The sequence below is a fragment of the Lontra canadensis genome, unplaced genomic scaffold (assembly GCF_010015895.1).
Source record: "Lontra canadensis isolate GAN:19392208 unplaced genomic scaffold, GSC_riverotter_1.0 scaffold136, whole genome shotgun sequence".
Lineage (NCBI taxonomy): Eukaryota > Metazoa > Chordata > Mammalia > Carnivora > Mustelidae > Lontra > Lontra canadensis.
This window is the reverse complement of record NW_022631130.1, coordinates 3441349-3454580: the sequence shown is the minus strand read 5'-3', so window position 1 is coordinate 3454580 and position 13232 is coordinate 3441349. Positions and strand designations below refer to the sequence as shown.

Sequence of the window (13232 nt, the reverse complement as noted above, 5' to 3'; positions counted from 1 at the left end):
AGGGTAGAAGGAGTGGTTTTTAGTTCAAACCAAAATGTTCACAAAATGCACAGACTCTAACCCCTCTTAGTAAACTTTCATTGATTTTCTTAAACAGATGTTTCTTTATTTGTGGTCTGTCTGCGAGGACCATATCCAGAGCTTTTAAGTTGTTATTTTTAAGTAATTTTCACCAGCTACACTGGGGAGTGGGTCAGGAGAACTTGATTTCCCCTATTTTTATGACCTATTAGTCATTTCAGTTAGAGTCTTAAAGGAGACAAGTTAGATGACTGAGCTCATATCAGACTTACTTGATATCAAGATCCATTGCTTAAACTTCCTCATTATATCCCCAACAACTAGTATTATGCTCTGTATAAAGTAGGCTCACAGTGTCTCTTGCCAATGATACTGATAATATTCCAACAAGAACTGTCTAGAGAATGCTTAGAATTAGGAGGAAAGGAATTAACAAATTACATAGTGGTTCAAAGCATCGCTGGTGAGCACTAGAACCAATTCCACCATTTCCTAGATGAGTGGCCTTGGATCATTCTTAGCTTGTTAGGTTCAACTGAAAAATGAGGCCAAAAATTTGCAAGACAGGAAACAATGTGTGTTGGAGAGGATGTGGAGAAAGGGGAACCCTCTTTCATTCTTGGTGGGAATGCAAGTTGGGGCAGCCACTTTGGAGAACAGTGTGGAGATTCCTTAAGAAGTTAAAAATAGAGCTTCCCCATGACCCTGCAATTGCACTACTGGGTATTTACTCCAAAGATACAGATGTAGTGAAAAGAAGGGCCATCTGTACCCCAATGTTTAGCAGCAATGGCCACGGTCACCAAACTGTGGAAAGAACCAAGATGCCCTTCAACAGACGAATGGATAAGGAAGATGTGGTGCATATACACTATGGAGTATTATGCCTCCATCAGAAAGGATGAATACCCAACTTTTTTATGAACATGGACGGGACTGGAAGAGATTATGCTGAGTAAAATAAGTAAAGCAGAGAGAGCCAATTATTATATGGTTTCACTTATTTGTGGAGCTTAACAAATAACATGGAGGACATAGGGAGAAGAGAAGGGAATTGAGGGAAATTGGAAGGGGAGATGAACCATGAGAGACTATAGACTCTGAAAAACAATCTGAGGGTTTTGAAGGGGTGGGGGGTAGGAGGTTGGGGGAGCCAGGTGGTGGGTAATATGGAGGGCACATATGGCATGGAGCACTGGGTGTGGTGCAAAAACAATGAATTCTGTTACGCTGAAAAGAAATCAATAAAAAAAAAGAGAGGCCAATAATAGTACCTATTACGTAAAGTTATTGTGGAAGTTAAATAATATATATAAAGTACTTAACATTTAGTATATACTTAATAAATATCAGCTAAGATTTCAGACATTTCTAGACACTGTTGAGTATGTACATAGCACTTCATTTAATCCTTATAATAATCCTGAAAAAATATTGTTAGTGTCATTATTTGATGGATGAAGAGAGAAAGACTTAAGAAGTTTAAATAATTTGTCCAAAGTTATAAGTAGTAAGAGAAAACCAGAAGTTGAACCCAGATCTCTCTGATTTTAAAGCTTCTTTCTGTTTAATACTGTTGTAGAAACTGAAGTACAGGGTTAGTCAGTAGAGACAGGACGGAAGTCAATCCATAAATTTAGAGATGTTTCAATCCCATTCTGTGTCTGTTTCTACATGTATAGTTCAATTGCACCTCCTATTTTCACATCATTGAGCCAGCCTCAATCAGTGATCCTCTGTGCTGACCCTTCTGATAAAGACACTGTATTATTGTTAATTCACAGAGAGAGAGAAGTAATTACTTATAATTATAAACCTATCATGTGATGTTAAGAGAACCAAAATCTCCTCTCTCTTTTAATAATATCAGAAATCGATGAGTTTGATGGGCTTCCCATGGTAGGGAGGTAACTAAGTCTCACTGAATCAACTTTTATCCCCCTTCCTTAACCTTGGGCAATAAGTATTAATTTTAGCCACCAGGGCACCTGAGTGGCACAGTTTGTTGAGCATCCAACTCTTGGTTTGGGCTCAGGCCATGATCTCAGGATTGTGAGACTGAGCCTTGCATCTGCTCCATGCTCAGAGGGGAGTCTGCTTGGGATTCTTTCCCTCTCCCTCTATTCTTCCCCAACCCATGCATTCTCTCTCTCTGGAATAAATAAATAAGTCTTTTTTAAAAAACTTTAATTTTAGCTCCCATTATCACTGTGGTCTTAAGAAATGTGGATCCCTTTTTCATACTCAAACTTAGCAGTACAGCTGAGACCAGGATAGCTGGTTCAAATAAGAGTTTACTAAGTCTCAGGAAGAGTTAAAAGAGAAATGGACTCAGCAAAAGCATGGTGCTTCGCTGTCTGGCTGCCAGTGGCTTACAGAGGCTAGATTTGCCCATGGCTCCTGCCATCTGGAAAATTTTTATCTACACTTTTTCTATCCATCCACTCAGGATGACACATCATCTGCTCAAGGGCCTGATCCCAAAGAACAAGAATGCTCCCTTCCTGCCTAGATGGCCTCCTGCTCAGTTCCAGGCCCCCAGTCATTCCTCCACAGGCACACACAAAGCACTCAGACTGTAATGGTCCCAGCACCCAGGGTCTATGGGGGCAGATGAGAGATAAACAACAAGCCATTGACAGATAGTCCTGTGAAGGATAAATGAAGTTTTGCTGAGGAGGTTATGTTTTCTAAGATCTGAATGTTGAGGAGGAGCCAATGCCCTGAAAAGCAAAAGAAGAGTATTCCAGGTAAAAAGAACAGTAAGTGCAAAGACCGTGAGGCCAGAAGGAGAAACAGCAAGGTGGCAACAGTAGGTGGAACACAGAGAGCAAAGAATAGAGGAGATAAGAGTTGCAGACATAGGTCAAGTCAGAATACACAGGATCTTGCAAGTCTGGCTAATTGTGAGGAGAGGGTTCTGGCGGGCAGGAGCATGACATGGTATGCTTTATATTTTGGAGTTCTTGCAGGCTGCTCTGTGGAGTAAGTTAAAAAACTGACGCTGTCTTCTAAACCCAGTATGATCATGGTAGCAGTAAAGACAAAGAGAATTTGACACTTATTGTGGAGCAGAACTCAGACTTGCTGATGAGTTGGGAAAGATGTCTCTTGATCTATGTCTCATGCTGGCAATGACCATCTCTTTCCTGAGCACTTCTCCTCACCCACAAGAGCTTATCTCTGAGTCCTCAACCAGAGAGCTGCACAAGAACACGAGGGAGACCCTTCTCGCAAAACCACCCACAATCAGGAATAAGGGGAGGGAAGAATTGTTCTTCCCAAGGGCAGGAAAGGATGGAGGCATACGGAGTAGTTAGGAAAGCACACAGTTTTCCCAGACAAGTAAAGTAAATTGAGGGAGGGGTCTTCAAGACGCAGATTGGCTCAGTCACCCTCCAGTGCCCATCAACTGAACACCCAACAACACCAATATTACCTTATCCTTGTATAGAACTTTGTGCTTTACCCAAATGTTGACATGCCATTATCCCCAGCCCCTGCGTCTGTTAATACCTGCAGATATTAATATACTCATCTGATAGACAAGATAACAGAAGGCCTACAAGGAGAGGAGATAGATAGCTATGATGATGCAGTATCCCTTATGGTACAGACCTAGGAGCACATATAGCTTAAGGAAGGAGATGGGCCACAGGAAATGGACCCCAAATGCAGGGAAGGGGAGAAAATGACGACTTTTCCAGCATCCACCCTATACCAGCTGGTGTGTGGCAAGTACCTCTCATTTTATCCTCATTATCATTAATACCTCAGCCACTTTACAACCATCTCCCTAGAGGGTTGGAGGAGCTGAAGGAGGAACAATACTGGGAGTGGGAGGCTGGGAGGGTAGGAAGTTCGGAGGGAGGGTCAGCAGCCCTGACCAGCTTGTATCAATCCATATTAGGACTCCCCTCACACATCTCACTTCCAAGACCAAGTCTCCCACTGTTTTCACCTCCCAGATTTTATATTTCATATAGGTACTTCTTCATTTATTGTTCTTGTTTGGAACAGTGGAGGTATTTCACCTTTTAGGCATACTCCAAGAACCCACAGAACTCTCACAAGTGTCTGGAAGGGTCAAAGCAAACAGCAACTTTCTTCCCTAAAATCCTTATCTCTCCCAAAACAAAACAAAACAAAACAAAAAACAAAAACAACCTGTAATCTCTGGCTGGGCCAGGGGCTAGAGGCGTGTCCTGGCCAAGCGTGCTCCCTCTAGCCGGTGTTCACGGTTGCATGCCAGAGTCACTGCCCCTGGATGAGTGTGGCCTCTCATCTGGGTTCCCGCCCCACATGGACACACAGGCACTGCCCGCAGTCTGAGCTGGATCCTTGCAGAAGAAAAGCCCACTGGCTTTACTCACCACCGTGGCCTCGAGGTGTCCCCTTCTCAGAATGATCCTAACACACGCATGCGAATGCTGGCTGCGGGGCGCGGCCCTGCGGGGACCAAGGGTGGCCAGGTGCCCCCGCGCGCCGCGCCCGCGCCTGCCGCCGCTCCAGGTCTGCGTGCGCGCGTGCGTGAGCGCGTGCCGACCGGGCCCGCGACCCGCAACCCGCAACCGGGTCGCCGCCGCCGGTTTGCGCCCGCTAGGCTGTCAGGGAGCTGGCGGCGAGCGGAAGCGCCGTGCCCTCCTGGGTGGGAGCCTGCCCTGACCCTGAGTGGCGCGCGCCCCGTGCCTGCAGAGGGTCCTCGCCGCCGTGGCCGCATAGCCCGAGCAGGCGGCGCCCGGCCGGAAACCTCCTTAGCGGAGCCCCATGATGTCAGCTGGCCCGAAGCTGCGGCCGTGCGGCGACGGGGATGGGGCCGAGGACGCCGCGCGATCGCCTGCACGCCCCTCGCCCTCCCACGGCGCTGCCGGGCCTGGCCTGGGCCCCGGCTCGCTCGCCCTGTCGCCTGGCAGCCCCACCACCGCAGCGGCCCCCGCGCCCTGGCCCGCGCCGCCCCTAGCGGCCCAGCCGCCCCCAAGCCTGTGGCTCGAGCTCGGGCCCGCCTGCATGAGGGCGCAGCAATGCCCGAGCGAGTCGAGCGGGCAGACGAGCGGCGACCTCGGCACTAGCAGCAGCAGCAGCGGAAGCAGTAGCTCCGGGCTGTCTCCGGGCTCGGACTCGGACAGCAGCGGAGTAGTGTGCGGCGGCCGCGGCTGCAGCGGGGGCATGCGCGGCGCCCTGTCCCGCTCCTGGAGCCTGGAGAGCCTGCGCTCGGCCACCGCGGGTAAGGGCGCCGCTCGCGCCCCTGCCGCTCCCCGGGTCTGTCCTCTCTCCAGCTGCTGCTTCTCTCCTTTCCCCCTCGAGACTGTCTTGCTTCCTTTCCACTCCTCCCTCACTTTTTCTGTTTTTCGTTTCCATCTTCTGGTTCCTTGCTTCCCATTGATTTACCCTCCCCATTCCTTTTCTTTTCCCTGGTTTTCTTCTGATTTGCCACCACCACCTCCCACCATCCTGTCCCTTCTTTCACCTACTTTTACCAGTGGGCCACCTGTTACAGCTGGGACCTTTTTTCCCCCATCCCCAGCAGGGCGCGTCAACTGGAAACTGAATGCTTAAGGTGAGAACAGAATTTGGTCCTTGATGCTCTGTTTTCCTTCCCCAAACTATTCTTGACCAATGGCACATGTCTGGCTTTCTGAGCTGCAGTTCTTTGAGCTCTGTAACAGAAGATAGGAGAGGGCTCTCTGGCCAAGGGTGTACAGGATTCAGTGCATTTGGTCCTTGCTTCAGAACAGGCTCCCCACCCAGAGAAGGGGTTGTCTTGGATCCTCTGAAATAAGCAGTGCTTTTCTCTGAGATGGGCTTGCTCTGGAGTCCCAGGGACCATGTGCTTCCCTAGTGCCCCCCTTTTCTATTCAGAGGGCCCAATTCTTGCTATAGAGTTAGAGAAAGACTTTGACCCTCAATATTAATTAAGTCCAGACTGGTTTTATAAATGGTGTTGGCCTACCCTTGGTTAGCTGGTAAACGGGATTATTTATATTTTACTTCTTGCAAACATTCAACAGGTTATTTTTGAGCTCCTGATGTGGGAGCTCTAAAGGAAGATAAGTGTTGCCCAGAAATCAGAAATGGGGGGTTGGGGGGAAGGTAACACTTGCCTTATGCTTGTGCATGGCACAGGGGGTGCAACTTGTGAGAGCTATATGGTCCTACCAAGGACTTGATGTGGAGGTAAGGCTCTGCATGTGCCCTGGTCAAAGCAGCAGAGCCAGAGAAGAGCGGGGGCCATACAGACAGCAGTTCCCCTTTTCCCCAAGGGTGGAGTACAGGCCATGTTGGGGAGTAGAGTTAAAGGTTGACTTCCAAGGGTGTGAGAGTACCCTTACTGGCAGATACACGGTTGGGACCCTGCTCTAAAATAGATGGTTTGGAAAAGGAAAGTGAAGGATGCCCATTGTATTGAACATTACATGATTCTCGTCTGCTCTGTCCCAAAACAAACACGTGAAACTCAGAAAAGTTGGTGTCTCCTCCAAATAAAAGTTTTTTCAGAATTGTTCAGCTGACTCCTTCCCATCCCAATTCCCTTGAAACTCTCCATTCCCTCCCTTCCTGAGGTGCTTAGATAGAACCCAACTTGAGAAAACCAAACAAGATAATACCATAAGTGGGACTTTAAGGAAACTGATAAAGGATGCTTTTCTCTCTCTTTCTCTCTCAGCCCAAATAGCTTTCCTTCCACTTCAGAGTGAAAAGGCTTACCTGCTCCACCCCAGCAATGGCAAACAGGCCCAGAGAAGCTCAATAGGTGGCCCTGGTACCCCCAAGGTCTCCTTTGCTCCAGGGCAGGAGTGAAGCTGATGGAAATGGGAGAGACCCAGGTTAATTAGGTGACCTTAAGATTCAGGGACTCCCCAGACCACACCAGGGGCACTGAGGCCACCTGGATGAGTTTTAGAGATAACAGCTATATGGGTATGAAGGTCTGGGGTGGTGTATATGTGTGTGTTAGGAGGTGAAGCAAGTTAAAAGCTAAGGCCCAGAAGGCTGCTCCTTGAGGGGCTCAGAGTTGCCCCTACAGTGGGAGGACAGTGTTTAGAGCAACATGTTATTGGAAGAGTTGATGTGAGACCCAGAAGCAAATGCCATGCCCCTCACAGAACACAGGTACTGCTAGGCATATAAAGAGCTCAGGGAGTGCTGGTCAGTAACCAACCACAGAGACCCAGGGCTTGAAGGCATTTTAAATCCCCTCTTGATCCCCTGCCCTCAATCCTAACCCTCAACCCTCTACTCCCTGCCTTGTTTGGGGGACCCTGTATCAGTTGTATTCAATACTAAATTTGTAGCGGTGCTGCCATGGACCCTGTAGAGTTTTATGAGTCCATGACACCATCACAACTGGATTCCAGGAGAGAATTAAACCCTAATGTCCTAAGACATCTACTGTATGCAATGCATGAATTTTCTTCTCTTCTTCTAAAACAGCACTAGCTATTCCATCCTTGAGAGAAATTAAGAAAATAGGCACTCGAGTAATACTTTTTAGTTTTGTGGTTTAGATGAGGAGATCTGGTTGGAAAGGCTGCCACGGAAGGGGATTCAATGCGAAGAACAAAGGGAATTTGTTGAGCATCTTCTTATGGTCCATGTTAACTGCTTTACCACATAAAAATCCCGTGAGGTAAGATTATTATCCTACAACTCAGGTACAAAAACAGGATCAGAGAGATGCAATAACTTATCCAAAGTTGCCTAGCTAGGCCATGTCTAACTAAAGCTTCAGGCCTGGACCCATGTGATTTGATAAGGGCTCTTTACCAGGTTTGGAGTGGAGGCTCCAGTGGAGTGCCAGGTCCATAAAGAAAAGGTGTGTTGGGTTGCACATGGGAGGGGAGGGTACATATTGAAGTAATGTCTTGGCTATTTGCATGCTGTTATCTTTATTTGACAGCTATTTTTTTTCCTAGATCCCAGTTATCTCATTTTCAAAATGAAAGCATGACTCCTTCTCTAATCAACTATAAAATTCCATGATTCTAGTCAGAGCTATTGATTTCAGGTGGATACCCTCCATGAGTCAGCATATTTTTATATTCTATATTGTATTTCTGTTCCATCTATAGCTCTGAAACAAAATACATGTGTGTTTAATTGAACTGTGTTTCTCTCTTAAGAAAGATTCAGAATTACCAGTAAAGGATCCTTAGCAAACTTAATTATTGTTGTTGTGATTTTTGTAATGGAGTGTATTTGCTAAACATTTTTGTAGTTGTCAGCAAGAACCAGAAGGGCTAGTCCTTGAGGGCAGAATTGCAATACTTACCTGCAGAGCAGAACATCAGCTAGGGAATCTAGCAGAGAGATAAAAATTCTCCTTATTTCCAAAAGACTTTTTGAATTTTAAATGTCCAATCTTGGCATTTTCCTTTGAAATTTCACTTTTCCTGGTGTGGAGAAGGCTTTCCTTTTAGACAGAATCTGAGAATTAAACACAGTTGACAAGGTGGAATTTCTGTAACCCTTCTTTCTGCTCCACTGTTCTCATACCCCTCACCCCCCAAAGCAAGTGCCTATAGTCTCTGCAGCCTTCAGCTATATTATCACACTGCTGCTGCTGGGCTAAGGCTTTTCAGATTTCTATTCTGGATGTCTTATCTGACAGAATTATTTCTCAGTTCAGGCTTCTGGGGTTGACAGTTTTCACTACCTGTGCTTTTGCATGGTTAATGTCATATGATTCCTTCTTGGGAGAGAATGCTTGCTACCCCCACATTTCCTCTTCAAGTCTCTGAGGCATTTTACTGACTCAGATAGGAATCAGACTTTTCAGAAGGCTAGGTCTGTCTTGTGGTCAGACATTTATTTAACACTTAGCATGTCCCAAGCACAGTACTAGGCACTAAAGATGGTAGACAAATCATACAAATCATACATCTTGCCCTTAAATAAATGACAGCAGAGCAAGACAGACAGTGACAGTTCACTATAAGGGCTCTAATAGAAGTAAATCCAATGGGATGATGCAGTGAGTCAGGAGCACCAAGCCCTTGGTGCCCAAGCCCAAGTGGCATCCACTCTCAGTGAATGATTCTCCAGAAAGACTCACAGAGCTCAGAAAAGCTGTTACATTCATGTTTCCAGTCTATTACAGTGGAAGCCTACAGACTAAAACCAACTAAGGCAAAAGGAGCGTAGGGCAGCGTATATAAGAGAAATCAGGTGCATACTTCCAGATGTTTTCTCCCATGGAACCATGTGGACCATGCTTAGCTTTCCCAGCCACAGTGTGTGACAACATGCAGGAAGTATTGCCAACCAGGAGAATTTGCCACAGCCTTGGTGTCCAGGGTTTTTAATTGGAGGTCATTTACTTAGACACATAGTGTCCACAAGACTGACCTTAGCTGCTTAGTCTCCAAGCTCTCCAGAGGCCACACTGATCGAGTGTTGCCCAGGAACCCCCATCATAAATCACATTGTTTGTATAAAGTATCTGGGGTGGTTGAAGACCCCAGGTATACAAAGCCACTCTTATCAGACAGGATATTTCAGGGACTTAGAGTCAATCTCTCCAGAACCAGCTGAAGGCCAGCCCTTCCTTCAAAATGTGTAAGGTTTGAACATCCCCAAACCTTTACTGTACATCCGCAAGCTCCCCAAAGAAGCTCAGAAGAGAGGCACCAGACCCTACTAGTTATGAGGGGCAGAGAGAGGGAGAAGTGAGTCAGAGAGACCTTTCAGGATAAGGTACTGCCTACGTCGTATTGCCTGCAAATTAGCTGTGTGGTGAGGAGTAGAAAGAGCCTTCATGAGGAAGAGCCAACATGAATGCAGAAAGATGTACAAGGGAGGGGAGCCTGTGTTTACTGAGCACCTATGCTGGGTACTGTGTCAAGTGCTTTAAATATGCAGGAATTGCAAATAATATGGAATAAGGACCATAGGAAGAGATAAGGAAGACCAGGCTGTGGCTCCATGCTAAGAACTATGGACTAACAGTTGTTGGAGCCTTGGAAAGGTTTTAAGAGGGACACTAATGTGGCCAAATGCTTGCATACTTTCTGTCCTTTATTTTTAAAGTTAAACACAGTAAAACTTACTCTTTTTGGTGCTAAGTTTTTACAGATGTATGCAGTTATGTAATCACCACTGTGATCTAAACACAGAAGAGTTCTATTACTCTAAAAAATTAATGCTGCTCCTTTGTAGTCACCTCCCTCCCCTACCCTCAGTTCCTGGCCAGTTTGACTATTCTAAGAGTGTTACATCCATGGACTCATGTCATATTGCCTTTCAAGGCTGGCTTCTTTTACCTGGGATAACACATTTGAGGTTCATTTATGGTTTTGCATGTATCAATAGTTGTTTTTTCCTTTTATTTGTTGAATATTATTCCACCAAATAGATATACCACAGTTCGTCTATTAGGTTCACTAACTGAAGGGCTGTTTGGGGGTTGTTCCCAGTTTTTGTCTATATATAATTTTGTTTATTTTGTTAAATAAAGCTACTATGATGTTAGTGTAAGAGTCTTTGTATGGATATAAGTTTACATTTCTCTTGGGTAAACACCTAGCAGTAAATTGTGGGGTTGTTTTGTAAGTATATGTTTAACTATAGGAAACCATCAAATTCTTTTTCAAAGTAGCTACCACTTTCACTCTCACCATCAGAATATGACAGTTCCCATTGCTCCATATTTTCTTTGGTACTTGGTATTGCCAGTGTCTCAAACTATTCTGTTAGGTGTATGGTATCCCATTTGGCTTAATTTGCATATCCCCAGTGACTACTGATGTTGAACATTTTTTTTATATGCTTGTTTGCCATATGGATATCTTCTTCTTTGGTGAAGTGCCTGAATCTTTTGCCCAGTTTTTATTGGATTATTTGTTTTCTTATTACTGAGTTTTGAGAGTTCTTCATATATTCTGAGTACAAGTACTTTGTCAGATATATAATTTGTAAATATTTTTTCCAGTCTGTGCCTTGTATTTTAATTATTTAATGGCATCTTTTGCAGAGCAAAAGTTTATAATTTTAGTGAAACTCAATTTATACCTTTTCTTTTATGGACTGTACTTTTAGTGCTGTATCCAGGAACTCCTTTATTGAACCTGAGTACATAGAGTTTCCTATGTTTTCTTCTAGATGTTTTTATACTTTCAGATTTTATACTTAGATATTTGATCATTTTAAGTTAATTTTTATATAGTTTGAAGTAAGGGTCAAAGTTCATTTTTTGCATATGCATGTTCAGTTTTGTAGCACCATTCATTAAAAAGATTATCCTTTCTCCACTGAATTGCCTTCATATTGTCAAAGCTCAACTGTCTGTATTTGTCTAACCCTAACTTTATAGTATTTCTTAAGGAAGGTATGTGAACCTCTCATTTTATTCTTCTTTTTCAATATTACTGTAGTTATTCTAATTTCTTTGTCTTTCCATTTGCATTTTAGAATCAATTTGTCAATATCTACAAAATGTCCTTCTGCAATCTTGATACAGATTGTAATGAATCTGTAAATTAAATTGAAATCTTGACAATATGGGGTCTTCGTTTATGAGCATTATACATCAGAGGCTAGGAAGCCAAACCATGAACCACCCACCACTCACCTACAGTACCTATTTGAATGAATTCCTCCCTTCTGAAAGTTTCCAAAATATCCTAATGCTCTTGAGCCTGCCAGATAGTGACCTTCCTCACTGACCTATAAGTCTGGGAATTCTTTAAGCCCCAAAACAGACCAGTTTTTCTAAGAAGGCTTTGTAAGCATTGGCTGCATGAAGTCAACTTAGGTCCTTAAAAGTGACTGGGTGTATGTCATTAAATTCATATTTTTAAATGTGACATTCTAATCATATAGCCAAGTTTCCAGGTATTCTTCCTGTTAAACAAGGAGGACAGATTCTTACTGAACCTGTGCAAACAATTATATTGCTATGAATATAAGAGGATTCAGACTGTCCAAATTCTGGAGGGGTCAGGCAGGGAGAAAAAGGTATAATTAATAAATGTTTCGTTTTACAAAAGCATACTCTACCAAATGGCTGTTTATCAATTAAGGATAACTTAAGAGAATAAAAGGGGAGTTCCTTATATATCCAGAAATTAGAACATTAGAATATTAACAATGTTGCAAATAAAACTCACAATCATCCTTAATCAAATCATTCAGTTTAATGTAGGTAATTATCACTTTGGTCTATCTTGGGTTTGTAATCTCTTAAATCCATCTGCTTCTCTGCTAGAGTTTTAGAAATCCACTGCTGGAATTTCAAAGTTGATTATGTGATATCATCAGAACCTGACACTCAAAAGTATCTGGCATAGTCCCTTTCATGGAGTACTGAGAAGGTTCTTTGTTGAAGAGGAAGTTTTTAGGCCACTAGCTGTAGCATCAGAATAAAACAAAAAACTATCTATAGAAGACTTAAAGTGGCTATAGTTAAATTATTACCAATAATTTTTAAAAGTGAAAGATCTCGAGATGCCTGGGTGGCTCAGTTGATTAAACGTCTGCCCTCAGCTCAGGTCATGATCCCAGGATTCTGGGATCATGTCCCACATCAGGCTCCTTGCTCAGCGGGGAGCCTGCTTCTCCCTCTGCCTATCACTCCCCCTGCTTCCTACTTGTGTTCATGCACACTCTCTGGCTCTCTCTGATAAATAAATAAATAAAATCTTTTAAAAAAAAGTGAAGATCTCATGAGAATTCATGATAAGAATAGTGTAACAGACAAGGAATTTTGGATATTTCTGCTATATACAAAGCAGGATAACAAAGTCAATCAAAAAATTTCAGACATTATAATTATAAACATAATGATTAGCTGTATTTTCAAAGAAGATAGTTAACATTATAGCTAATTTATTTAAATGAATGAGCATATCTCTACATAAAAAAATCTTCAGATATAATATATAATAATCCTGACAAAATTTGTTATGAATATACCAACCATGTAGTTAGAATATACTAAGAATATCTATAAAGAGGTTGAATAAGTCTGAAGCAGGTCTTAAACATCTGTATATTAATAAAATTGCATAGGTTTTATTATTTTAATCCCCTGTTGAAAACTACTGGCCTACAAAATGCTAGATTCAAATTAAAGGAGTAAAGTTGCAACCAGCTTTTTTTATTTTTAGGAGATTATGTAAATTATGTAGATTTGGGATTAAATTAAATTAAACTGCTCGATAGAATTCAACAGTAAATTATCTAGGCCTGGAGGACTTTGTTGTGGTGGTCTTCTT

General features: G+C 43.4%; 2 protein-coding genes across 4 annotated transcripts in view; both read left to right on the top strand.

The window, feature by feature from the left end:
- Positions 1 to 4420, top strand: part of LOC116858395 — a 61691-nt gene extending 57271 nt beyond the window's left edge. Inside the window, exons 4-5 of the mRNA XM_032843166.1 lie at positions 136 to 142; positions 4394 to 4420. The gene's annotated coding sequence lies outside the window, so the exon portion shown is untranslated. The remainder of the gene's footprint in view (positions 1 to 135; positions 143 to 4393) is intronic.
- A 300-nt stretch (positions 4421 to 4720) lies between these two features.
- The window catches only part of ARHGEF4 (Rho guanine nucleotide exchange factor 4), an 89953-nt gene continuing 81441 nt past the window's right edge, over positions 4721 to 13232 (top strand). Inside the window, exon 1 of one of the 3 annotated variants that reach the window (XM_032843161.1) lies at positions 4721 to 5245. In XM_032843161.1, the coding sequence (XP_032699052.1) occupies positions 4789 to 5245 (457 nt within the window). In that variant the 5' untranslated portion in view covers positions 4721 to 4788. The remainder of the gene's footprint in view (positions 5246 to 13232) is intronic. The other 2 variants (XM_032843163.1, XM_032843162.1) reach the window with 2 other exon arrangements.